Source organism: Bufo bufo, chromosome 4, assembly GCF_905171765.1.
Source record: "Bufo bufo chromosome 4, aBufBuf1.1, whole genome shotgun sequence".
In the NCBI taxonomy this organism is placed as follows: Eukaryota; Metazoa; Chordata; class Amphibia; order Anura; family Bufonidae; genus Bufo; species Bufo bufo.
The window spans coordinates 443,110,882-443,138,554 of record NC_053392.1 but is presented as its reverse complement, the minus strand read 5'-3'; the positions used below and the strand labels follow the sequence as shown (position 1 = coordinate 443,138,554).

The 27,673-nt window shown below is 44.9% G+C and overlaps 1 protein-coding gene across 1 annotated transcript in view; it reads right to left on the bottom strand.

The window, feature by feature from the left end:
- Positions 1-1,391: 1,391 nt before the first annotated feature.
- PSMB1 (proteasome 20S subunit beta 1) overlaps positions 1,392-27,673 on the bottom strand; it is a 38,638-nt gene continuing 12,356 nt past the window's right edge. Inside the window, exons 3-6 of the mRNA XM_040429396.1 lie at positions 11,080-11,161; positions 9,426-9,555; positions 8,798-8,904; positions 1,392-1,651 (exon numbers count right to left, since the gene is read on the bottom strand). Coding sequence (XP_040285330.1) covers positions 1,466-1,651; positions 8,798-8,904; positions 9,426-9,555; positions 11,080-11,161 — 505 coding nt within the window. The 3' untranslated portion in view covers positions 1,392-1,465. The remainder of the gene's footprint in view (positions 1,652-8,797; positions 8,905-9,425; positions 9,556-11,079; positions 11,162-27,673) is intronic.

Genomic DNA, 27,673 nt, shown 5'->3' with positions numbered 1-27,673 from the left:
CCCTAGAGTAGAAACTCAAAAAAGTGACCCCATTTTAGAAACTACAGGATAGGGTGGAAGTTTTGTTGGTACTAGTTTAGGGTACATATGATTTTTGGTTGCTCTATATTACACTTTTTGTGAGGCAAGGTAACAAGAAATAGCTTTTTTGGCACTTTTTTTTTGTTATTTACAACATTCATCTGACAGGTTAGATCATGCGGTATTTTTATAGAGCAGGTTGTCACGGACGCGGCTATACCTAATATGTATACAATGTGAAAAAAAAAAAAATCTATTTTGGGCATTTTAAAGTTTCTGATCCCCGCGCTGAAAACCGCAGGTCTGAAATTGACCTGCGGTTTGTTGCGCTCGCTGATACGGGGGGGGAGGGGTGGAATATGCCTGCTGACAGGATGCCCACTGAAATCACCCTGTTCCGATTAACCCCCACCGCGCCGCAATCGCGTTTTAAACCCATGACGTACCAGTATGTCATGTGTCCTTAAGGACTCGGGAAACATGCCGAACCGGTACGTCATGAGTCCTTAAGGGGTTAAATGCATCTAATGGATCTCCTAGACAGCCCAAGTCCTCAAAAGGGAAGCGCAGATCTTTTTGCAATCTTTGCTACTGGTGCATCCACTGTGGGGGCTCTATCCCACACCTTGGATACGGATTCCTCAAAAGGGATATTTCCACTTAACAGTCATTGGGATAAAGAATTTTCTATCTGGATTCTTCCAATTTTTTTTTATATTTTTATGCACCAAAAACACCCTGTGACCTCTTGGGATTAACCCTTCAAAGGCCTGGTCCGCTATATACTTGGTCTGTTTAACATCTAGCTGCATAGTAGCCTTGACTGCTTTCAATAAAATCTCAGTATGCTTGGTCAGAAACAGAGCCCTTCCCACAGTGTCCTCACCTGGATGAAGAGTAATACTGACAGATTCTGAATCATAATTTTGCTCGCTAGACGTCTCAGTCCGATTCTATAGTACGCCTGGCGCCCTCTAATGTATACAGGCGACTAAAATCACATTAAAAGCTGTAAAGGTGTGTAAATTAGTTTTCTATAGTGCGATTTATTTCTTAGATTAAAATAAAAGGAATCAGTTTATTAAAAAAAAAAAAACTGGTTGGCTAACAAATCTGCATGTAACTCCTGAGGAGTGGTCATGGATTTCACCCTACGTATAGCAATGGATTTAATCACACAGGCATCAAACATGGGATGCGTTTCTGCCATCACGCAAGCCAGCCTTTTTCAAATCAGCATACATTCTCTGCTATGGATAGTGTATTGAAGACCTCATTCATACATTGTACAGTAAATTGCTAGGGATTTGCACACAGTCTGGGATATACATGAGAAGTTATGTCAAGTAAAACTATGGCAAATAACCAAATCTTCTCAGAGATCATTTTTTTTATTATAAAGAAAAAGGTTACATAAGTATCAGGTTACCAAAAATCAAGTGAATTAATCTTTTCTGAGAGAAACAGTCTCCTCTCTTATGCCATCCTTGGTAACGATGCTGATTTTCAGGGCATCTCCTGTGTACACATCTCTTTCCGCTGCAGAAATAAATACATCTTTCACAAGTTGTAGTGCCTTCTCCAGGGTCAGTGGAAGCCGGTCCACATTTTGCATGTTCTTGTGTCCAATCTGAGAACATAAGCAGACAGAGTGTCAAAACCAGAGCATGGATTCAAATGAATACCATGTAACCAGCCATGACATATCGTATATCAATTAGCACAGAGAATTGAAAACAAAGAACAGATTCACTTATTACAAAAATAGCTTGGTACCAATGCGGACCCCTAGTTTCAACCCAATGCCAGGAGATGCGTTGTTGCTTACAGTCTACACTATGGATATTATCCAAGACAATGCATACCAATTAGTAAAGCGTACATTCCTCTGGTAAGGAATAAGGCTTTTTAAGTGATTTTGCATGTTTATTATGGCCCTCTTAATATTTTGACTCAAATTTACCACTGTCATGAAGTACAATATGTGACGACAAAACAGTCTCAGAATGGCTTGGACAAGTAAAAGCATTCCAAAGTTATCACCACAAAGTAACATGTCAGATTTGCAAAAAATGGCCTAGTCCTTAAGGTGAAAAATGGCAGGGTCCTGAACGGGTTAAAGATGGCACCAGCTCTGGAGAGAAGCAAGCGCCATAGCCACCAGGTGCTTGCTATTTCATACAGCAGACACCCGCAGCTAATGTCCACGATCAGCAGTAATGCTGACCGTGGACATTAAACTCCTCAGATTCCATGGTCAAATGTGACCACGACATCTGAGTGCGCTAAAAATCCAGAAGCGCGTGCTTCTGGGCTGGGAGCACTTTACCATGGCAGAGATCGGGGAAAGCATCCTATGCTAATAATGAGCCCGAGCCTGAGCTAGGCTTACAGGCTCATTATCTGTATATACAGTGCTGCCCATAATTATTCATACCCCTGGCAAATTTTGACTAAGTTACTTTTATTCAACCAGCAAGTAATTTTTTGACGGGAAATGACATGTCTCCCAAAAGATAATAAGACGATGTACAAGAGGCATTATTGTGGAAAAAAAACATTTCTCAGCTATTATTTACATTTGAGCAAAAAGTGTCCAGTCCAAAATTATTCATACCCTTCTCAATAATCAATAGAAAAGCCTTTATTGGCTATTACAGCATTCAAACGCTTCCTATAATTGCAGACAAGCTTTTTGTATGTCTCCACAGGTATTTTTTCCCATTCATCTTTAGCAATGAGCTCCAAATCTTCCAGGTTGGAGGGTCTTCTTGCTATCACACTGATCTTTAGCTCCCTCCACAGATTCTCAATTGGATTCAATTAATGTTGTTGTCTGCTAACTATTTCTTCACCACTTTTGCTGTGTGTTTTGGGTCATTGTCATGCTGAAATGTCCACTGGTGCCCAAGGCCAAGTTTCTCTGCAGACTGCCTGATGTAGTCGTTGAGAATTCTCATGTATTGCTCTTTTTTTCATGGTGCCATTTACTGTGATAAGGTTCCCTGGTCCATTGGCTGAAAAAAAAAACCCAAAGCATTAGGTTCCCACCACCATGTTTGACAGTGGGGAGGGTGTTCTTTGGGTTGAAGGCTTCTCCTTTTTTATGGTAAATGAAGGAAACATCATTGTGACCAATCAATTAAATTTTAGTTTCATCTGACCATAACACAGACGACTAGAAGTCTTCTTCTTTGTCCAGATGAGCTTTTGTGTGCCTTATCTGGAGAAGTGGCGTCCTAATTGGTCTGCATCCGTGGAACCCAGCAGTGTGCAGTGTCCGTTGGATTGTCTGCCTTGAGACATTGCCACCAGCAGAGCCCAGATTCACCAGGATGGCCTTGGTGGTGATCCTTGGATTCTTTTTTACCTCTCTAACTATCCTCCTGGCCAGCACAGGTGTCACTTTTGGCTTCCGACCACGTCCTCTGAGATTTTCCACAGTGCGAAACATCTTGTATTTTTTTGCTCAAATGTAAATAACAGCTGAGAAATGTTTTTTTCCCCACAATAATGCCTCTTGTACATAGTCTTATTATCTTTCAGGAGACACCTATGTCATTTCCCGTCAAAACATTACTTGCTGGTTGAATAAAAGTAACTTAGTCAAAATTTGCCAGGGGTATAATTATCGGCAGCACTGTAACAGTTTATGCCAGCACCGAGCTGTTACATACTGACAATACGGATGAAAAAAAAAAAAGGGATTGATGCCATACAGCGAATGGCATAACAGAAAAATAAAAATGTCCGATTCACCATTTTTTCATTGCTTTACTTGCCAAAAAATAAAACATTTTTATAAAAAGTTATCAAAAAGTCACACACACATTGTATTACAAAAAAACTACAGATAGTCCCGCAAAAAATGAGCCCTCACACATCTGTAGACTTAACTTGAAAAAAGTTATTGGAGTCAGAATATATCAGTGACTATTTTTTCAAAAGTTTTACATTCCCACCCCCCCAGTATTAAAACACAAGAAAAACTATACATATTGGTATCGCTACAATCGTACTGACCCGGAGAATTAAGAGCACAAGTCAGTTTTGCTGCATCGTGAACGCTGTAAAAATAAAACCCTTAATACTCTTGCGGAACTGCATTTTGTTTTTCAAATTCCAACCTATTTGGAATTTGTTTCCCGCTTCCCATTACATTGTATGCAATATTAAATGGTGGTATTAGAAAGTACAAATTATCATGCAAAAAAACAAGCCCTCGCATGGCTATGTGAACGGGGGAGAAAAATAAATAAAAATATGGCTCCAGGAAGGCAGAGAGTGAAAAACAAAAACAGAAAATCCCTGCATCAGGAAAGGGTTAACATTTCCATTCCAGTGGAGCTGGATTGCATTATGTACCTTAACATCCTTTGGCTGGATAGCTGGTGAATATACTACTCCCTATAAGATCAAACCTCAAGCAGTGGAGTCACACTTGTGAAAGAATGGGTCATTATAAAGAGATCAGTGAATGGAGACTGCGAGTCAGCCCCTCTAGTCCATAATCAGTGTCTGGCCTCACAAATGGTCTTCTGTATGAATGGGCAAAAATTCCCACAGACACCCCAAAATCTTTTCGAAAGCCTTCCCAGGAGAATGGAAGCTGTTTTAGCTGCAAAGGGGGAACCAACTCCATATTACTGCCATAAGGTGTATGACCTTTGGCTATATAGTATAGGTTTTCAGATTTAAAAGGCACTCATTTTAATTAGGGCCATCTCTGTGTGATTCTCCCACAATCGTGAACTGAAGGAGATATTGGACAAGACTACCATTAACAGTTAAAGGGGTTGTGTCTTTTCAACAAACAGCATTTTTCATGTAGAGAAAGTTAATACAAAGCAATTATTAATGTATTGTGATTGTCCATATTGCTTCCTTTGCTGGCTGGATTCATTTTTCCATCACATTATACACTTCTCATTTCCCTGGTTACGACCACCCAGCAATCCACCAGCAGTGGTTAAAGTGCCGGCACTGGTGTTTTCACACATGCTGGCATATACAGCAGGGGCTTGACTGTCAGTAACTGCCGCTGATCAGGCGGGCGCAGCTCCTGCACCCACCGAATCAACGTGCTGTACCTGTACGGCACTAGGGCTTAAAGGGAACCTGTCACCTGGATTTTGTGTATAGAGCTGAGGACATGGGCTTTGTGTATAGAGCTCAGGACATCTCAGCGACAGGACTCATCTCAGTTTAATTTGCATATGTATCAAATCAGTGTTTTTACACAATAAAAGCACACAGAGCTATGGGGACTGGGTATTGCGGATGTGCTAGCGGCCATCTAGCAACCTAAGTCCTCAGCTCTATACCCAAAACTCCGGTGATAGGTTCCCTTTAACCACCTCAGCCCCCAGTGCTTAAACACCCTGAAAGACCAGGCCACTTTTTACACTTCTGACCTACACTACTTTCACCGTTTATTGCTCGGTCATGCAACTTACCACCCAAATGAATTTTACCTCCTTTTCTTCTCACTAATAGAGCTTTCATTTGGTGGTATTTCATTGCTGCTGACATTTTAACTTTTTTTGTTATTAATCGAAATTTAACGATTTTTTTGCAAAAAAATGACATTTTTCACTTTCAGTTGTAAAATTTTGCAAAAAAAACGAGATCCATATAGAAATTTTGCTCTAAATTTATTGTTCTACATGTCTTTGATAAAAAAAAAAATGGTTTGGGTAAAAGTTATAGCGTTTACAAACTATGGTACAAAAATGTGAATTTCCGCTTTTTGAAGCAGCTCTGACTTTCTGAGCACCTGTCATGTTTCCTGAGGTTCTACAATGCCCAGACAGTACAAATACCCCACAAATGACCCCATTTCGGAAAGTACACACCCTAAGGTATTCGCTGATGGGCATAGTGAGTTCATAGAACTTTTTATTTTTTGTCACAAGTTAGCGGAAAATGATGATTTTTTATTTTTTTTTTTTTCTTACAAAGTCTCATATTCCACTAACTTGTGACAAAAAATAAAAAGTTCTATGAACTCACTATGCCCATCAGCGAATACCTTGGGGTCTCTTCTTTCCAAAATGGGGTCACTTGTGGGGTAGTTATACTGCCCTGGCATTCTAGGGGCCCAAATGTGTGGTAAGGAGTTTGAAATCAAATTCTGTAAAAAATGACGAGTGAAATCCGAAAGGTGCTCTTTGGAATATGGGCCCCTTTGCCCACCTAGGCTGCAAAAAAGTGTCACACATCTGGTATCTCTGTATTCAGGAGAAGTTGAGGAATGTGTTTTGGGGTGTCTTTTTACATATACCCATGCTGGGTGAGATAAATATCTTGGTCAAATGCCAACTTTGTATAAAAAAATGGGAAAAGTTGTCTTTTGCCAAGATATTTCTCTCACCCAGCATGGGTATATGTAAAATGACACCCCAAAACACATTCCCCAACTTCTCCTGAATACAGAGATACCAGATGTGTGACACTTTTGCAGCCTAGGTGGGCAAAGGGGCCCATATTCCAAAGAGCACCTTTCGGATTTCACAGGTCATTTTTTACAGAATTTGATTTCAAACTCCTTACCACACATTTGGGCCCCTAGAATGCCAGGGCAGTATAACTACCCCACAAGTGACCCCATTTTGGAAAGAAGAGACCCCAAGGTATTCGCTGATGGGCATAGTGAGTTCATGGCAGTTTTTATTTTTTGTCACAAGTTAGTGGAATATGAGACTTTGTATGAAAAAAATAAATAAAATAAAAAATCAGCATTTTCCACTAACTTGTGACAAAAAATAAAAAATTCTAGGAACTCGCCATGCCCCTCACGGAATACCTTGGGGTGTCTTCTTTCCAAAATGGGGTCACTTGTGGGGTAGTTATACTGCCCTGGCATTTTCCAGGGGCCCCAATATGTGGTAAGTAGGTAAATGACCTGTGAAATCCTAAAGGTGCTCTTTGGAATATGGGCCCCTTTGCCCACCTAGGCTGCAAAAAAGTGTCACACATGTGGTATCGCCGTATTCAGGAGAAGTTGGGGAATGTGTTTTGGGGTGTCATTTTACATATCCCCTTGCTGGGTGAGAGAAATATCTTGGCAAAAGACAACTTTTCCCATTTTTTTATACAAAGTTGGCATTTGACCAAGATATTTATCTCACCCAGCATGGGTATATGTAAAATGACACCCCAAAACACATTCCCCAACTTCTCCTGAGTACGGCGATACCAGATGTGACACTTTTTTGCAGCCTAGATGCGCAAAGGTGCCCAAATTCCTTTTAGGAGGGCATTTTTAGACATTTGGATACCAGACTTCTTCTCACGCTTTGGGGCCCCTAGAATGCCAGGGCAGTATAAATACCCCACATGTGACCCCATTTTGGAAAGAAGACACCCCAAGGTATTCAATGAGGGGCATGGCGAGTTCATAGAAATTTTTTTTTTTTGGCACAAGTTAGCGGAAATTGATATTTTTAATTTTTTTTCTCACAAAGTCTCCCGTTCCGCTAACTTGGGACAAAAATTTCAATCTTTCATGGACTCAATATGCCCCTCACGGAATACCTGGGGGTGTCTTCTTTCCGAAATGGGGTCACATGTGGGGTATTTATACTGCCCTGGCATTCTAGGGGCCCTAAAGCGTGAGAAGAAGTCTGGAATATAAATGTCTAAAAAATTTTACGCATTTGGATTCCGTGAGGGGTATGCTGAGTTCATGTGAGATTTTATTTTTTGACACAAGTTAGTGGAATATGAGACTTTGTAAGAAAAAAAAATAATAATTCCGCTAACTTGGGCCAAAAAAATGTCTGAATGGAGCCTTACAGGGGTGTGATCAATGACAGGGGGGGTGATCAATGACAGGGGGGGGGGGTGATCAATGACAGGGGGGGGGGGGGTGATCAATGACAGGGGGGGGGGGTGATCAATGACAGGGGGGGGGGGTGATCAATGACAGGGGGGGGGGGGTGATCAATGACAGGGGGGTGATCAGGGAGTCTATATGGGGTGATCACCACAGTCATTGATCACGCCCGTGTAATGCTTCATTCAGACTCCCGGATGCGTTTTGCGGATCCGATCCATCTATCAGTGGATCCGTAAAAATCATGCGGACGTCTGAATGGAGCTTTACAGGGGGTTGATCAATGACAGGGGGGTAATCAATGACAGGGGGGTAATCAGGGAGTCTATATGGGGTGATCAGGGGCTAATAAGGGGTTAATAAGTGATGGGGGGGGGGGGGGGTGTAGTGTAGTGTAGTGGTGCTTGGTGCTACTTTACTGAGCTACCTGTGTCCTCTGGTGGTCGATCCAAACAAAGGGGACCACCAGAGGACCAGGTAGCAGGTATATTAGACACTTATCAAAACAGCGTCTAATATACCTGTTAGGGGTTAAAAAAAACACATCTCCAGCCTGCCAGCGAACGATCGCCGCTGGCAGGCTGGAGATCAACTCTCTTACCTTCCGTTCCTGTGAGCGCGCGCGCGCCTGTGTGCGCGCGTTCACAGGAAATCTCGCGTCTCGCGAGAGGACGCGCCGGCGCGTCCACCCAGAAGAGCAGGACCGCCGCAAAGACGCAATCCTGCGTACGGCGGTCCTGAGGAGGTTAAGCCACGTCCTGCAGTGCTGTATATGTACGGCGCTGGGTGGGAGGGGTTAAGCTGCCCAATTATGGTTATAATAGAATCAGAATAATAAATTGTTGTAAATGGGTCTTAACAGTTGTCGGCCTCAAGAATTTACAAGATTTTGGGAGTTGACATTTTTCTGTTAAAATATATTACGACTAGCAATAATACCTGGTTATCTAAAAGGGGCTGAAGCATTGCACTCGCCGAACCACCAGCCTTGTATGCATCCCTCTGGTAGGATCCTACTGGATCAAAGCTGTACACTGCTCCTTTACCTGAAAGGAAAAGTATGACGTTAAAGAGGACCTGTGACCTCTCCTAACAGGTCTGCTTTAGTAACTACCGGTACATGCATTCCCCACATAACAATTCTGGAGCTTATCTTATGGCTCTATGTTGTACCAATCATATTCCATTATGAATGAATTGCCAGCAGTCTGCAATAAAAGTACCATGCTGTAGGAACTGAAAGCGGAGCTCTGATTGGTTGCTATGGACAACTAACACAGATTTGCCATTAGGCATTTCGACTTTGAGACTGACCACTTTTTCATGGGCTACCCCCTGTAGACGCCAATAAATTGACACGCTGTGGCAGCAGCTTTTTTCTTTTCTTTTTGAATCGTAAATAAAAACTAAATCTTAACGAGTAGTTAAGATGTTAAGAAATACAGAAAAATTTGGTTACACCAAATAATAACAAAACCCTAACACTGACTAGTGTTTAGCACAAAAAGTCTGAAGAAAGTTAGAATTTGGTCACAATCATTGAATAGACTAGCAATAAAAACGTCACCTTCTTCATCGAGGCCTCCAATAATATTGTACACATAGTAAGGAAAGAAGCGTCTTGAGTAAAGGATTGTGGAAAGCATTGCTGCGATAGCTCCGCTCGTCATGGTCTTGTTGTTTGAGTGCTTGTACATCTTACAGGGAGCAAAAAAAAAGGGTGACGATTAGTACACAATTTAAAGGGGTTGTCTCAATTCAGCAAGTGGCCTTTATCATGTAGAGGAAGTTACTACAAGGCACTTACTAATGTATTGTGATTGTCCATATTGTCACCTTCGCTTTCTTCATTCATTTTCTCATCACATTATACACTGCTCATTTCCTGGGGTTACAACTAGTGTCGAGTGAAATGGGTTCGGACTGCTCGGTCCAAACCTGATAGGTCCCTAAACTTCGTTCATAAAATACGCGCCGTACAGCAATCTTATCGCCATCAGTAACAACAGACTTGTTTAGTCTTGTGCCTGGTCTGCTAGTTAGTTTCTGTGAATACATTAATATTTCAAAATCCAAATGTCATTAACGAACCTGGATTTTGAAACATTAATGTATGCACAGAAACTAACTAACAGCCCAGGCACAAGACTAAACAAGTCTCACGTTACTGGTGGCGATAAGAAGATTGCCTCAGATGAACCCATACTGTAATGTTGTACATATTATGAACAAAGTTTAGGAATGATTTCAGTTCGGACAGAGCAGTCTGAAGCCGCTTCGCTCAACACTAGTCACGACTACTGCTGACGTGCAGATATGAGGTGGCTGGGATGGGAGATCCCACAGTTCCAGCCACCAGAAAGGCTGGTGTTTTTTTCTTGTGGTCATAACCATGGAAACGAGCAATGTATAATGTGATGGAAAAATGAATCCACCCAGCAAAGGAGGCAGTGTGGGCAATCACAAAACATTAGCAAGGGCAACCCCTTTAATGTCTTAGCCTCATGAGGTTGTGTGTACAGGGGAACATACCACCGCCACCTACATGTACACTAAGATAATCCCAGGGGTGAACAGGAAAAACTGGCATTTTCGAAGACTTATTAAAACTATGCAGGGGGCAGTGATCACCCCCTCTGATACACTCTAGGGTTGTTGCGGGTATAGAAATATTGATACTTTTGTCCCGGTATCAGTTTGGTAACGGGATTTGCCTTTTATCGATACTGCGCAGCCCAGTATCAGAGAACATGGAGCGGGCTGCTTTCACCTATTCCGTTCTGCTGGCCATAGACTTCTATTATGATGGAATGCCTCTAAAGGCATTCAGTCATGGAATTGCGTTATAGTCCATGGTAACAAAAAAAAAAAAACACACACTTGGAAAAACCCTTTAACTACTGACTAACATACAGTGGCTTTTACAAAGGGATAGAGACAAGGAGGCACACACAATGGGGATATTTAATAAAGGAGTTGCCTTGTCCATATACCGGTATGTAACTATTAGGACCTCTCTGTCTATGAGCGGCGGCTCTCGCAGACGATCTTCTGCAGCGGAAAACCCGGCTTGTAGCAACTTTCCCAGACATTTTCAGAAAAAAGTGGCCTAAGAACTTCATAAATATGGATTTTGACAGTAATGCCCTATCTTCCAATGTTCTTAGGCCTAAGTCAAGTGTAAACGTGCCCCAAAGCAATAGAAAACTTTAACGATGTACCTTTAATCTAGCTTCAATTATCTTGGTCAGTGTGAGGCAGTCTCCATGAAATCCACTACAGCCGATAACTGTATTGTCTGTCCTGTGGCAGAGGAGGAAAAAAGTATTAGATATTAATGATGTCCAATAACTGGGAGGCAGAAGATGATGCATCTATTCAGCAACTTCAAGATCTGGTGAAAGAGTAACCAAATTGTTGCACAGAATGAAGAGCAGCAGTTCTTGGAAGTTCATAACACATGGACCAGTGAGACAGATCTCAGCCTCTCAACATACAGGATGGTGCATTCTATAACAATGCATGCAACATAAAAACAACCCCCACACACACACTTTGCCAGACCCGTAAAGGGAAGCTTACTTACCCGCTCCTCCTCCTCCCGGTCTGCGATGCTCTGCTGCGCTCCCTTGCAATAAACATCCAGTTTGACATCCCCACAGCCAATCACTGGTCAGGGATGGGGTGAAATGAAGGTGACCGCCTCCCCTTACATATGATGTAAGGCAATCCGGTCTCCACCGCGGCCAGTGATTGGCCGTGGCAATGTCAAAGCAGATGTTTTCAGCAAGTGAGCCCAGAAGAGCATTGCAGGCCTGGAGAAGGAGCAGGAAGCCAGTGCTGGGAAGCAGGTAAGTAATATGGCCTGACCTGTAAAGCGAAAAGTGGGTTCAAAGCAGATCAGGAGGGAAAAATGCTAGTGAAAAAAATAAAAAGCCTTAATTGGCCTTACAGTGGCCATTTCTGCCGAGATCATGGCAGGTCTCCTGCTGCTTTCAAAATTTGTATTGCAAAGGCTGAAAGCCCCAGATAAAACCTGCAGCGCAAGTGAGTTTACATTGCGGTTTCTCTCTACAACATGCAGATGAGCTTTCTTAAAATCTCACACACATTGCTGGTACTGTATAACATTGTGCACACAAATCCTCAAAGTTTACACCACATGTGGACATACCCTTAAAAAGATTTTCTAATATTAAAACATTCATTCTGCTTGAGTCCTGAATTATTGCGTTTCTTCACCTACTTTCTGCTAGAACTGCTCAGCATTCCCTTGAGGCCACAAGGTAAGATCCCTAGCTGCATCTGTTTACAGTGATGTGTCAATGAGCAGGCAGGTCCGTCACAGGTCCATAGTGATGTCACTACAGCCAGCTTCATGTATCACTATGGACAACACATCATGCAGCCATGTAAAGGGAAACGCCCAATACAACCAGGAAAACCCCTCTAGGTGGATTTGCAGGATGAAAATCTACAGCATTTTAGAGTACTAGCAAAGTAGATGGGATTTTAAAAAATCTCATCCACACACATTGCATAAAAAACTAACAAACTGCAGTGCAGACTTTATATCCGCAGCATGTGAATTTATGCTGCAGATTTCAAACATGGATATTGCCCTTTGCAATGCCAAGGGTGAAATCGTAATGACCATAATGTGGATATTTTGGCTGGAAATTACATGCCAGTGGATGTAACCTTAAAGGAAGTGTCCCAGATTAGAAAAAAAATTGACAAAAGGAAATAACAAAATGAAAGGTTTTGCTGGGATTTTTATACTGCTGGCCTGCCACTTGAATGGGAGTAGTGCTGCAGTCACCAGTCCTCTCCACCACACAGTGGACAGTGCTGGGCACTTCTGTGACTGGAGCTTCGGTACAACAGCTATCCTGTACATTTACACAACTATTAAAAAAGCAAAACAGACTGTTTACATGTTCTATTTTTTGATAGGTAATATGGACCATCAATATAAAAATCCTGGAGAACTCCTTTAAATTCTCTACAGCTACAGTGATCCCACTAGCTTTTACTTTCCTGCAGCGAAGACCTGTTGTGCATACAAGTGGCCACTGCAGCCAATCACTGTGATCATGCACAGAGCAACATCGCTAAGGCCACCAATTGACTTCAGAGGTCATGTGGATGTACAGCATGCGGACCACCTAACTAGTGGCGCTGGAGTGTCAGGGTCTGAGTAAGGTCCATTTCTTATCACCTTCCTGATGCAGCCATTTTCAGTTATTTATTTTTTTTCTTCGTTCGCTGCTTTCCAGGAGCGAAAATTTTTTTAAAAAAAAATAAATTCCCAGGAGTTTTTCAAAGTCATTCAATAAAAATGCATTAGGTCCATCGTAGTTTGAGGCCACAAGTATGTCGGCTTTTCATATTAAAAATCCATAGTGCCTTATTGTATCCTTGTTTGTACCCCTGATCCTGTGCCACTGGTTCCCCTGATTGTATTTGTGGTTCAGTTACACCCCCCTGATGACCCCCACTGTATCTCCACCGTGTAACCCTTTCCCTACCCTGATTAACCCCTGGTGGTAACCCCTGCCACACCCCCCCCCCCCCCCCCTCACTGTACACTTGCAGGGTATTTACCCTTGCATTGCTGTACAGTTCTGATATTATCCCCATTGTTAACCCTTTGTGTTTGTGGTCGGCTTACACCCCTGTGAGGCCACCATTAACCCTCGCCGTACCCCGTAGGGACAGTGAATAGTCGGGTGGGTTACTGATATTTGTGTGTATGCGAATGCGAATGTATTATTGTAATGTATAGATAGTATGTGGGGTGGAATTTGGGATTGTGTAGTGTAGTTAGGCTTGTATTGTGTTTATTGTAGTACTGTTTCTGTACTGCGGTGTGTACGTCTATATGTATATATATTCATATCCATTGATCCATGAATATATATAGATATAACGTATTGCTAGACTGATATAATTGTATTGTGTAATAAATATTCCTTATTGTTCATAATGCAGTGTATGGTGTTTTTAGTAGTCGCCGCCGTAGTATAGTGATAGTAAGGCGCTTGCAGCTAGCGTAGTGATTAGTGTAAAGCATAGCAAAGGTATTGTTATTATATAAAGGCATAAGTGGGCGGAGTTATCACCAGACAGCTCCTCCCATTTATGAATATTAATTATTGATATTTGCATAAATATTGGTGATCAATATTCCCCCTTTACATTGGCGAGTCAGGCCCACTGCTTAGATTTTGAAATCTGTGTTTGGTTTTGGGGTTAGAGGTCGGTCATCCTGTGAATTGTCAGGCAAGAGAGACGTGGTCAGCGGTCTGAGCGTCTAGGACCTGATAATTCGGACAGGTAACGCGACTCTTCCTTACGGCACCAAGCGCAGATTAAAATCTTTAGCAGAGAATCTATAATCAGTTCTGTGAATTAATATTTTGCTATTTGCTTTGCACGGTCACCGTCGCTGGGGTAAGAGAAGAAGACACGGAAAAGTACAGCACCAACAAGCATCGCTCAAGTGATTGCGAGGGAGAAGATGGACGCTCAGCAAACGGTGAGTATGGACTTCCCCACACTGCAACACTTGAGCAGACACAGCACATTTAAGGCTACTTTCACACTAGCGTTCGGAGCGGATCCGCTCCGATAATGCAGACGTTTGCATCCGTTCAGAACGGATCCGTCTGCATTATTACTTAGAAAATTTTCTAAGTCTGAAAGTAGCCTGAGCGGATCCGTTCAGACTTTACATTGAAAGTCAATGGGGAACGGATCCGCTTGAAGATTGAGCCATATTGTGTCATCTTCAAGCGGATCCGTCCCCATTGACTTACATTGTAAGTGTGGACGGATCCGCTCGCCTCCGCACGGCCAGGCGGACACCTGAACGCTGCAAGCAGCGTTCAGGTGTCCGCTCACTGAGCGGAGCGGAGGCTGAATGCTGGCAGGCGGATGCATTCTCAGTGGATCCGCCTCCACTGAGAATGCATTGGGGCCAGACGGATGCGTTCGGGGCCGCTCGTGAGCCCCTTCAAACGGTGCGCACGAGCGGACACCCAAACGCTAGTGTGAAAGTAGCCTTACCCCATCCTCCCAACCACATACAAGGCAGCAGAAATGCTGTGGTCCGATTTGTTAGCACAGGCTTGTAGTTATGACAAGCTTTGTGTTAACAAACGGACGGTTTTGAACAAGGCCACCAAACGGCTTCAGATGCTAGCCAAACTCGTTCATACGTTTGAGGCTAGCATCTGTAAGCCAAAGGAAGTGGCGCTGGTGTCTCAGTCAACGGAGACAATTCCTCCGGCCATTCACTGCCAGTGCTGTGCGAGTAATTCGGACCAGGTTTCGACATTGCAGGCACAGCTGGCAGAGAATGTGCAGTCTACTGTTGACTGAGATGCGCAGGTGGCTAGGATAGAGTCACAGTTAGTAGAGCTGCAGAGGCAGAAGGAGGAAATTGAGGCTAAGTTGACTCAGTCTTATACTGAGGTCAAGGCCTTCAAGGAGCGGACTGCCTCTACTGACGTGACGGTAGCCAAATTGAAGGCTCAGGTTGCTGTAAGGTCCCAGCTAATGTCTGGCATGCAACAGGTTATCACCAAGTTGGTGCCGGCCCTTTCTTTTTCCGTAAAGCCAGGGTCGGAATCTCCCAAAATGTTGCCCTGTGCAGGGCCACAAGGGGGGAGAGTAGTCTGTGACCGGTCTGATCATCAGGTCAAGCCGGTCCAGACTAACAGAGATTTTTCCCTGACTTTGGGAAAAAGAACTGTGAAGAGTGCGTCCCTGAGGATGGAACAATTCAGGAGAAGGGAGCACGGCTGCAGTGTAGATGGACCTGGGCCATGCAGAGCAAACTACAGATGTTTTGCATGTGGTGGCCTAGGTCACATAGCGAGACACTGCAAAACACACAGGACAGGAAACCAAGTCACGTGTTTCAGGTGTGGGAACAAAGGACACATTGCAAGGAATTGCCCTTGTGCAAGTAATTGCAATGTGTCCAACAGTATCAGCCAGGTAACAAATTGTGCAGTGGGGTCTAGTCAGCTTGGCCATAAAGGGGTTACCTCTCGGCAGCATCACCAGCTGCTGAGGGGTCAGAGTGGCCAAGCTAGGCTAGGCAACACTTGACACCCCTGTACTATTTGTTACACCGTTTGTTCCCTGTGTATGTCCATGTTGTGTGTTTTTATTATCTGTAAGTTTTTCTTGATGTTGATGGTGGTGGTCCTTGTCTACGGATGTGTTCTACCATGCTGATTTATGTAGTTTGTTGTAAGTCCCGTCTGCTGTCTTTGTTTCATTCTGTGTCCCCTTGGAGTGGAACAGTGTTATACTGTGGATCGAGAACGTATAGGTTCGCGAGCAGATAATATCACACGGGAAATCCTGCTGGTCGGGAGAAGGCATAAGGACCTTCTCCATGCAGCACACAAAGGATGATGTGATATTATTCTGGGCAACCAGGGTCTCAGATCGATACAGATAACACTGTTTTGCTCAAGGTTTTCGGTAGGGCTGTGTTGCGCTGGGGACTGGGGCGAACAGACAACATTGGTGTAATGTTGTGCTGCGCACTTGATTCTAGTCCGAGCAGGCGGCACAGCTCTGATAGGGATTGGACGCAGTGTTTGGCAGCAGAGTGTGGACTGTGTTCTTGTGTTGTGGGGTCCTGGGGAGCCAGGGCATGACTATGCCATTGGTTCTGCAGGCCTCCACAGGACGGGATCACAGGGGGAAGTCAGCCTGGGTGCACACGAGTGGACAGGGATGCGGTGCCCTCAATAACAAGATGGTGCTTTGTCCACAGAACTCCAGTTATCCTAACCTAGTAGGGTGGCCATCCTTATCTGTTGGTGCAGAGGGATGTGCAGCAGAGGACTCAATCCTCTGAAGGTAGGGTGTTCAGACACCAGTGTTGGGATAACGAGGGGTCCTGTGAGATAAAGGGCAGCCCAATACCTTTCTCTACCCATGGGTCAAAGGTATTGGGGCTGGGAATTTTCACATTTAATTGCACTGTTAGGGGAGAAATTCCCCTGGGAGCGCCTGGTGTTTTCTTCTGCCATAGGTGAGATTTTATATGGAGCGGAAGAAAAACCTAGGAGATGCCACAGAAGAGGCCAGCTATTCCCCCTGACACTGTTGTGAAGCTCCAGAGGATCCCACTGGATTTTGGCAATGAAGCGACCTCTACCTAGAGGTGTTATAGCAATGAAGACTGTGCCACAATCCAGCGGGAGCATTATTTAAGGCTCTGGAGGAAGACTTGGGAGACGTTCGGGTGGAAGAACTTATTCAATTGTTTCACCCAGTGAAACTTCTTCTGGTTCTGGTCATCGTAATCGGAGGGTCAAGGGACTTACTGACCAAATACACCAGAACCAGACAGAACTTTACAGAACTATCCGGAGGAGGAGGCTCAGGACATAACCCAAACATGGTTCCTGTAGCCAAATATTGTATGGACACACTTTGTTTCCTATGAGGGTTCGGGACTTATAACTTGTACTACCCCGAAACCCCATAGCACATTGTATTTATTGATTGATTGTGTTTGTTGCTCGATGGTGTACCCATAGACACTCTAGGTACAATTGTGTGACAGCCTATATTCGGCTGTACACATTTGCATCCTATAGTCGATTCCCATTGACACAGGGGTCTGCGACCTACCTGTGTCTTTGGAGGTGTAGAGATATGCCAGGTTGCATGAGTCTCTATGGGTACACATACATATAATGATTTTGGTGGTGTTGGGAGGGATGTGACATGTGTTTTGTGTGAATGGGGATAAGGTTAGGTCACGATAGGGACAGGCATCATTCATTTGCCACCTTGAACCCTGAAACGGTGAGGTTCTTAAGGAAAGGGCTGGAGGTGTAGTGTGGCGGAGGTGTTCTCCGCAGTAGAATTTAGGTACTATGACATCACCGCTTAAGAGTCTGACCTGCCTTGTAAAGACCTATTAATCTGTCCACGGGAGAACCGCACCCATCAAGATGGAAACAGACATTGGATAGAAGAAAGTTGGGACAAAGACTGTAAGGGTGAACCCGCTCCAGAATTGGGGGGGGCGAAGATACTTGAAGATCGGCAGAATTACCGAGAGACTGTGGGGGTGTGGCCACTCCAAAGTGGGGGTGGCCAACACCAAGAGACTGTTCCAGTTAAAGACTAAGGGTGAACCCACTCCAGAATTGGGGGGGGGGGGGGGGGGAAGATACCTGAAGATCGGCAGAATAACCGAGAGACTGTGGGTGTGTGGTATCCTAAAGATGTCAAGAAGTAGACGGTGTATCCTGTGGACGGAGGAGGAGGTTACGGTGAAGGGCAGGTCGGAGGAAGCTGGATGAGGGATGTCTAAGTACCTAAAGATCAGTGTGCACTACAGTTCTTCCTGAACTTCCACCAAAGATGGGGTTGAAGGGGGGGCAAATATATCTCAACCCGTTCCCCCAAGATATTGTCGTATTATAGACAGACAACAGGGGGATTGTTGAGGAACGGTTGAGACGTATGCATATATCCATGCATGCCTGCAAACACGTGCGGTCATGTATGGTATATATCTGCATACATTAACCACAGCATCATGGGACGATGTGCGCAGATGTGCCAGCATCTGCGCACGTCTGCCCATGGTGATCCCCAGGGGCTCATGGTGGCCCTTGTGGGAAATATGTGGTCCCTGGAAGCTGTGCCCCCTTATAATCCCCCTTATATTAGTATATATATGTGCCCCCTTATATGTGTCCCCTTATAGTTAGTATATATTTCCTGTATGACCGTGTATATATTGGCCCTGTATGGCAAGTGGGGACATATGCATGTCCCCTGTACGTGATGCCCCAGATATATGCGAGGGTGTGTGTGTATATATAGATATGTGTGTATGTATTTGCACACGTGTCTATGTATATACACTTATGTTAGCATGACAGTATGTATGTGGGCTTATTGCTGCCCATTCATACCCCCGGTTTTGTATGTGTTTATAGCTGTGCCCCAAGCATCTGTGGATATATATATATGCATAAATGCAATTCCAACTGTTATCAACAGAGTTGTTTAGAGAAAAACTTGTGCTGATAGCCTGTAGGATAACAGCTGATTAGCATCTAGTCCCCTTTTGTTCAGGCCCCTTACAATCAGACTCTCTGGCACCGTTAGGGCCTTCTAACCAGAGACAACCTGTTTTCCACACCTCTGCCCCATGGCCATGCCCATTACTCCCAGCATTTTTGGGACTAGGAGGGGGGACTAAGGCACACTATGATGTCACATGCCTGAGGAAGGAGGAGGGGGTTGCTTTTGGGCTATAAAACCCCAAACCGGACAGAGGTGCCCTCTCTTGCAACCAGACTAGATTCAGAGACGCATGGGAGAGAGGAGCTCCATGATGACCACCTGGATAAGGCCTAAGTATCACCCCTGGTCCTGTAACCCCTATATTTGACCCTGATGTGCACCTTGGGCCCTGCCTTATAACCCTTGACCCTGATTTACCCTTGCCGTGTTACTGGACACCCTGATCCCCCAAACCCTTGCCTTATTGTATCCTTGTTTGTACCCCTGATCCTGTGCCACTGGTTCCCCTGATTGTATTTGTGGTTCAGTTACACCCCCCTGATGACCCCCACTGTATCTCCACCGTGTAACCCTTTCCCTACCCTGATTAACCCCTGGTGGTAACCCCTGCTCAAACCCTGCCACACACACCCCCCCCCCCCTCACTGTACACTTGCAGGGTATTTACCCTTGCATTGCTGTACAGTTCTGATATTATCCCCATTGTTAACCCTTTGTGTTTGTGGTCGGCTTACACCCCTGTGAGGCCACCATTAACCCTCGTCGTACCCCGTAGGGACAGTGAATAGTCGGGTGGGTTACTGATATTTGTGTGTATGCGAATGTATTATTGTAATGTATAGATAGTATGTGGGGTGGAATTTGGGATTGTGTAGTGTAGTTAGGCTTGTATTGTGTTTATTGTAGTACTGTTTCTGTACTGCGGTGTGTACGTCTATATGTATATATATTCATATCCATTGATCCATGAATAAATATATTTTATATATATATATATATATATATATATATATATATATATATAAAAAACGTATTGCTAGACTGATATAATTGTATTGTGTAATAAATATTCCTTATTGTTCATAATGCAGTGTATGGTGTTTTTAGTAGTCGCCGCCGTAGTATAGTGATAGTAAGGCGCTTGCAGCTAGCGTAGTGATTAGTGTAAAGCATAGCAAAGGTATTGTTATTATATAAAGTGGGCGGAGTTATCACCAGACAGCTCCTCCCATTTATGAATATTAATTATTGATATTTGCATAAATATTGGTGATCAATATTCCCCCTTTACAGCGCGCATGTTTGCGCCACCTTCTTAATCACAAAAACAGAGTTGACATGGAAACAATCACCATCATCATGCCGGAATAGAAGGTAAGTTAAAAGCATATATAAAGACATGGACAAAAAGCAGCAATAGCAGTACATGTATGCACATATAACACATATGACACTCATGTCATTTAAACCATTTTACTTGTAAGAGCACATACGTGGTGTATCTACTGTTGTGCAGCTGTGGCAGGTTCTATATCGGTAAAACGATTAGGTGTTTGTATGAACGAGTAAGAGAACATCTTAACTCTGTCAGGACAGGTAAGGGGTGCCCGAGGTTCATGGATCACATAAGGAATGCCCACGGAAGTAATGTGGACTGTATCTCATTCACAGGTTTGGAGATAGACATCGCCTCCTTTTGCAGAGAGAAGCAAGGTGGATTCTGCAGACTCGAGCGCTAGGTGAGCTGGGTTTAAATGACATGAGTGTCTTCCTTTAAATGATGTTGTGTTATATGTGCATACATGTACTGCTATTGCTGCTTTTTGTCCATGTCTTTATATATGCTTTTAACTTACCTTCTATTCCGGCCTGATAATGGTGATAGTTTCCATGACAACACGCTATTTTTGTGATTAAGAAGGCGGCGCAAACATACCTGCTGACGTACAGCCCGACGAAGTGCAACTAGCGCGAAACAGCAGTCACTGTTTGGTGCGTGTAGTTCGTTCGTCTGCCCCATGCCGCAAGCACTTGGATTGTGACTACCGAATAAAGCATCAAGTTTGAACTTCACGCTTTTCTGAAGCGGTGCACCACCGGGAGTGCGATTTATCAGGAGGCTAGTGGGATTGCCGTCCTTCGATCGCTGCATCTGAATGTTCACAGCTGTGCCGCCTTGTTATCTACGTTGCCAAGTCCATAATAGAACAGTCCTATCCTATCCTATTTTTGGGGTGACTTAAAAAAAAAAATAAGTGAATCGCGCAGTTTTTCTTTTACAGTGTTCACCGCATAAGAGATTTTTTAATAGTTTGGACTTTTTGGATGTGGCGATATGTAATATTTTATTTATTGTTTATATATTTTATATGCAAAATTGGGAAAGGGGGTGATTTATACTATGTGTATTTTTTTTACTTTTTTTTTTTAATAACCATTTCCCCCCCATTAGGGATAGAACCTTGGATCTTTTAATCCCTTGTCATACTTACCCCTAATAGATCTCTAATTAAGGTGAACAGGATCTTACATTGTTCCTGCTGTCCTGTGCACACAGCAGGAAGCTTACCATGGCAGCCAGGGTTTCAGTAGCGTCCTGGCTGCCATGGTAACCAATCAGAACCCCAGGATTACACTGCTGGGGCTCCGATCACAACTGCCACCAATGAGAGGAGGGGAGGGAACTCTGGCCACAGCCACCAACGATTATAATACTGTGGAGGGCGCACTGCACCAATGTTTTTAATACTGGGGATCGGGCGCACTTCACCACTAATGATAATTAACGTTTAATATACAAATACAGCCGGCGGCAGAAACACATTGCCGCCACCCAACCTCTGACAGGGCGCTGCAATTAGCGGCAGCTAACCCCCTCAGGTGCGGCACCTGAAGGGTTAATTGCCGCGGATCGCAGCACCCTGTCAGAGGCAGGGTGACGGCAATGTGTTTCTGCCGCTTATGTTTGTAATGTATTAAACGTTAGTTATAATTGGTGGCGCAGTGGCCACAGCCCCTCCCCTCCTTCGCCCCTCTACGCTCTCATTGGAGGCAGCGGCAGCAGCAGCACAGGGGGAGGGAGAGACTGCTTCTTTCTCCACCGTGCTGAGAGCAGTGTGCTCATGTTCTCTGGTACTGGGGTGTGCAGTAGCACAACCTATTATCGATAAAGGGCAAATCCCAGTATTGTACCGATACTGGGACAAAAGTATCGATTGGGTATCGAAAGTTCTATACCCGAAACAACCCTACTCTGCAATGCATTACAATACATTCTGTATTGTAATGCATTGCCTGTTTGCTTCTATGCTGACAGCCTGCCTGTGACACCCAGCCTAAGGGGGCTGGATCTCACAGGCTTTCGTAGAAGGCAAGCCCCGATGTAGAGCTGCAGTGACGGGAACATGTACCCTCCACATGCCGCGGTTAGCTTTAACAGGGGCATACAAAGGGTTAATACGCCGACATCTGGTTTCACTGATGCAGGCATATGCAGCAGGGGCCCGGCTGTCAGTGACTGCCGGTTTCCGTGCCGTCCCAATCAGCCCGTCGTACATTTATGGCGCTAGTCATTAAAGGGGTTCTCCGGGTTCAGAGCTGAACCTGGACAAACCTCAATTTTCACCCAGGCAGCCCCCCTGACTTGAGCATCGGAGCAGTTCATGCTCCGATGCTCTCCTTTGCCCTGCGCTAATTCACGCAGGGCAAAGGCATTTTTAGGAGTTTCGGTGACGTACCAGGGCTCTCCATGGGGCTGCTAGGAAGCCCGGTGACATCACTGGCACTGATGGGCGGGCTTTAGCGCTGCCCTAGCCAGTAAAACGGCTAGGGCAGGGCTAAAGCCCGCCCATCAGAGCCGGTGACGTCACCGAACACACTGCCGGGCGGAAGTTACCGTCCAGCAGTGTGTTATGATAAACAAAAGAGCCCTTGCCCTGCGCGATTTAGCGCAGGGCAAGGGAGCGCAACGGAGCATGATATGGTCACATTTATTTGATATATTTGTCTTATCCTTAATCCTAATACTTAAAACTTCTCCAGTTTTTCTACTCCACCCTCCTTGGGAGCGATACACATTAAAGAGGTTGTGTCTCTCCAGCAATTAGCATTTATTACGTAGAGAAAGTTAATACCAGGCACTTACTAATGTATTGTGATTGTCCATATTGCCTCTTGATGGCTGGATTCATTTTTTCATTGCATTATACACTGCTCGTTTCCATGGTTACAACAATCCTGTAATCCAGCAGTGGTGGTCATGCTTGCACACTATAGGAAAAATAACCAGCCTACTTGAGCTCCCACAGCCCCGGGCACCAGAGAGGATGGCACTTTTTCCTATAGTATTTAAGCATGGCCATCGCTGCTGGATTACAGGGTGGTCATAATTAGTGTTGAGCAAATCGAGCTTTGGATCCAAGATCCAAAGTTGATTCGCTCAAAACTTCATTTTAATGCTGTATGGAGACCCAGGACTCCAGCAAGGTGAAGTTCGTTATCACCGAAGTCTTGTGAGGCTTTGGTGAATAACTTCGCCATTTGATTTTTAAACTTGAAAACCATTTTAAAACAGTAATCCGAAGTCTGCTTCAGTATCGTCTGGTACCTCGGTACCCAAGCCGACTCCAGATCCAGTACCGGCTGGTACCTCGGTACCCAAGCCGACTCCAGATCCAGTACCGGCTGGTACCTCGGTACCCAAGCCGACTCCAGATCCAAGTTTTGAAATGGTTTTCAAGTTCTAAAATTGAAGTTCGAAATTATTCGCCAAAGTCCCGCGAGACTAAGGGTGATAACGAATTTCCCTCGCCGGAGCCCATACTTTTGAATGCTCTATGGAGACAAATCTCTGCACAGCAAAGTTTTGAGCAAATCAATTTCGGATCATAGATCCGAAGCTCGATTCACTCAACACTAGTCGTAAACTAATGGAAACAATCAGTGTATAATGTGATCGAAAATTTAATGAAGCCAGCAAATGAAACAATATGGACAGTTGGAATACATTAGTAAGTGCCTTGTATTAACTTTCTCTACATGATAAATGCCACTTGCTGAAGTGAGACAACCCCTTTAAACCCTTAGGCTGGGTTCAGACCTGAGCGTATTTGATATGCGCGTTTAACGCGCGTTTTTGTTGCGCGTTTTTTGCAATAGTAAACGCGCGTTTGACGCGCGTTTGTGTGATTGACTGCAGTGTCCTATGGCCATAAACGCGCGTCAAAACGCCCCAAAGAAGCTCAAGAACTTGTTTGAGCGTAGGGCGTTTTTCAGCGCGTTCAAACGCGCTGTAAAACGCTCAAGTGAGAACCAGAGCCATAGGGAAGCATTGGTTTTCATGTGTTGAGCGTTTTACAGCGCGTTTGAACGCGCTGTAAAACGCTCAAGTGTGAACCCAGCCTTAAGTACCCATGACGTACATGTACGTCCTCTCTGGCCGTGACTTAAGGACCAGAGAAGTACATATACGTCATGGTGATCGGGCGGGTGCAGGAGCTGCGCCCGATATGCTGCAATCACTGATAGCCGGACCCCTGCTGCATGCGCTGGCATCGGTGAAGTCCTAGATGCCAGGGCATTAACCCCTGCACAGCCGCAGTCAGCGCTGACCGCGGCACATGCAAAGTCCGTGCAGTGAGAAAGCAGCCATCAGGTTACAGCGCTGCTGTAATGGGGACCCGATGGCATGGAAGGCAGCACGATGCCTTCCTTAGGCATCATGGCTGCTTTCCGGGAGATCCTGTGAGATCCAGTCCCTCTGTCAGATCCCTTAGGCATAACCTGAGGGACCGGACGATTGTGGAGGCGGGGCTGAGGTGAGGAAGGCGGCGCTGGGCACCAGACGGAGATGGGTGCAGCCGGGCACACTGTAGGAAGCGACGTCCCTTTGGGCACCTTAGGTAGGTGAATAACAGGTTATAAAAATCCGTTTTATGTGCTAATAGAGCCACAGGCAGATTTAATAAGTACAGTTTCGGATTCAGGTTATTAGTACGGACCTGGCCATATGTTTAGGTTTTAGGCCTAAAATGTCATGACAGAATCCCTTTAAAGTATCCTTTTGCAAAAATAAAAGGGAAAAGTAGAAATTTTAGGTATCGCCGCTCTATAAAACTATCACATGACCTAACCCCTCAGGTGAATACCGTCAAATATTTTTTTATAAAAACTGTGCTAAAACAACCATTTTTTTCACCTTACATCACTAAAAGTGCAACACCAAGCGATCAAAAAGGCGTATAACCCAAACAATTGTACCAATCTAACAGTCACCTCACCCCGCAGAAAATGAGCCCCTACCCAAGACAATCACCCATAAAATAGAAAAACTATGGCTCTCAGACTATGGAGACACTAAAACATGATTTTTTTTTTTGCTTCAAAAATTATATCATTGTGTAAAACTTACATATATAAAAAGTAGATATATTAGGTATCGCTGCGTCCGTTATAACCTGCTCTAAAAAAATATCCCATGACCTAACCCCTCAGGTGAACACAGTAAAAAAATAAAAACTGTGTCAAAACAGCTATTTTTGTTACCTTGCCTCACAAAGTGTAATAGAGCAACCAAAAATCATATGTACCCTAAAATAGTACCAACAAAACGGCCACTTTATAACGTAGTTTCCAAAATAGGGTCACTTTTTTGCAGTTTCTACTCTAGGGGTGCATCAGGTGGGCTTCATGGTGTCAAAAAAACTGTCCAGCAAATTTTGCCTTTTAAAAACCATGTGGCGTTCCTTTCCTTCTGCGTAATGCAGTGCACCTGTACAGCAGTTTACGACCACATATGGAGTGTTTCTGTAAACTACTGAATCAGGGCAATAAATATAAAGTTTTGCATTGTAACTGGAAAAAATGGAAAATCTTTCAAAAAAGTGAAATTCTGAAAGGTCATCTCTATTTTCCATTAATTCTTGTGGAACACCTAAAGGGTTAACAAAGTTTGTAAAATCAGTGTTGTATACCTTGAGGGGTGTAGTTTCTAAAATGGGGTAACTTTTTTGGAGTTTCTACTCTAGGGGTGCATCAGGGGGGCTTCAAATGTGACATCGCAGCTTAAAATTATCCCATTGAAATCTGCTTTCCAAAAACCATATGGCGTTCCTTTCCTTTTGTGCAATGCAGTGTGCCCGTACAGCAGTTTACGACTACATAAGGAGACTTTTGTATTACTTACCAGTAAAGTCTCTTTCTCGCTCTTCCTTGGGGGACACAGGAAACCATGGGTATAGCTCTGCTCCCTAGGAGGCGTGACACTAAGCGAAAGCTGTAAGCCCCTCCTCCATCAGCTATACCCTTCAGCCTGGAGAAGGGACTGCCAGTTGCGTGTCCAAGTAGTGAAAGATAACCACCAACCGGAAAAAGAACTGTCGAGCCCCAACGGGGGCAACCAAGCCGGAACCACAACTGTAACCCAATGAAGGGCGGGTGCTGTGTCCCCCAAGGAAGAGCGAGAAAGAGACTTTACTGGTAAGTAATACAAAAGTCTCCTTTTCTCGCCCATATTCCTTGGGGGACACAGGAAACCATGGGACGTTCCAGAGCAGTCCCAGAAGGGAGGGACCAGAACAAACTCAACCAACACCAGAGGCATCAATCAACTGCCGCCTGCAACACCAGACGGCCTAAAGCAGCGTCAGCCGACGCATGAGTATGCACCCTGTAGAACTTGGTGAAGGTGTGCAAGGAGGACCAAGTGGCCGCCTTGCAAATCTGCTCCGAAGAAGCCCGATTTCTCTGAGCCCAGGAAGCCCCGACCGCTCTAGTGGAGTGAGCGGTAACACCAAGGGGAGGAACCCTGCCCTTGGCGAGATAAGCCTCAGTAACAGCCATCTTGACAAAACGAGCGATAGCAACTTTGGATGCCGCCATCCCTCTGCGCGACCCTTCCGGGACCACAAAGAGCGAGTCAGTATGCCTGAAAGAGCTGGTTACTTCCAGGTAAATCTTGAGCGCCCTGACAACGTCCAGGCGATGAAGCTTCCTCTCCCGCGGATGGGAAGGGGAAGGACACAAAGAGGGGAGAACGATGTCCTCGTTCAGATGAAAGGCGGAGACCACCTTAGGAAGGAAGGAAGGGACCGGACGAAGAACCACCTTGTCCTGGTGGAACACTAGGAAAGGTTCCAGACAGGAGAGTGCAGCCAATTCGGACACCCTCCGAAGAGAGGTGATGGCTACAAGGAAAATAACCTTGCAGGACAGAAGTCGCAAGGAAACCGTCCGCAGAGGCTCGAAAGGAGAAGCCTGGAGCGCTGAGAGAACCAGGTTCAGGTCCCAGGGCGGTACCGGAGGGCGATACGGGGGAACCGCGTGAGCCACGCCCTGAAGGAAGGTCTTGACAGGACCAAGGGGGGCCAGTGGGCGCTGAAACAAAATGGACAGCGCAGATACCTGACCCTTCAAAGAACTAAGGCCTAGACCTTGGGCCAGTCCGCTCTGCAGGAAGGACAAAACGGTGGGGAGAGAAAAGCGGAGCGGAGGAATCCCCAGATCGGCACAGAACCCCAAAAAAGTCCTCCAGGTCCTATAATAGATCCTAGAAGAGGACGGCTTACGGGCGCGGATCATGGTGCGGACGACGTCCGCAGAAAAGCCCCTACGTGTCAGGACGGTGGTCTCAACAACCACGCCGTCAAACGTAGGGACCCTAAACGCGGGTGGAAGATCGGTCCCTGAGAGAGAAGATCTTCCCTGGCGGGCAGTGGCCAGGGCGCGTCTGCCAGG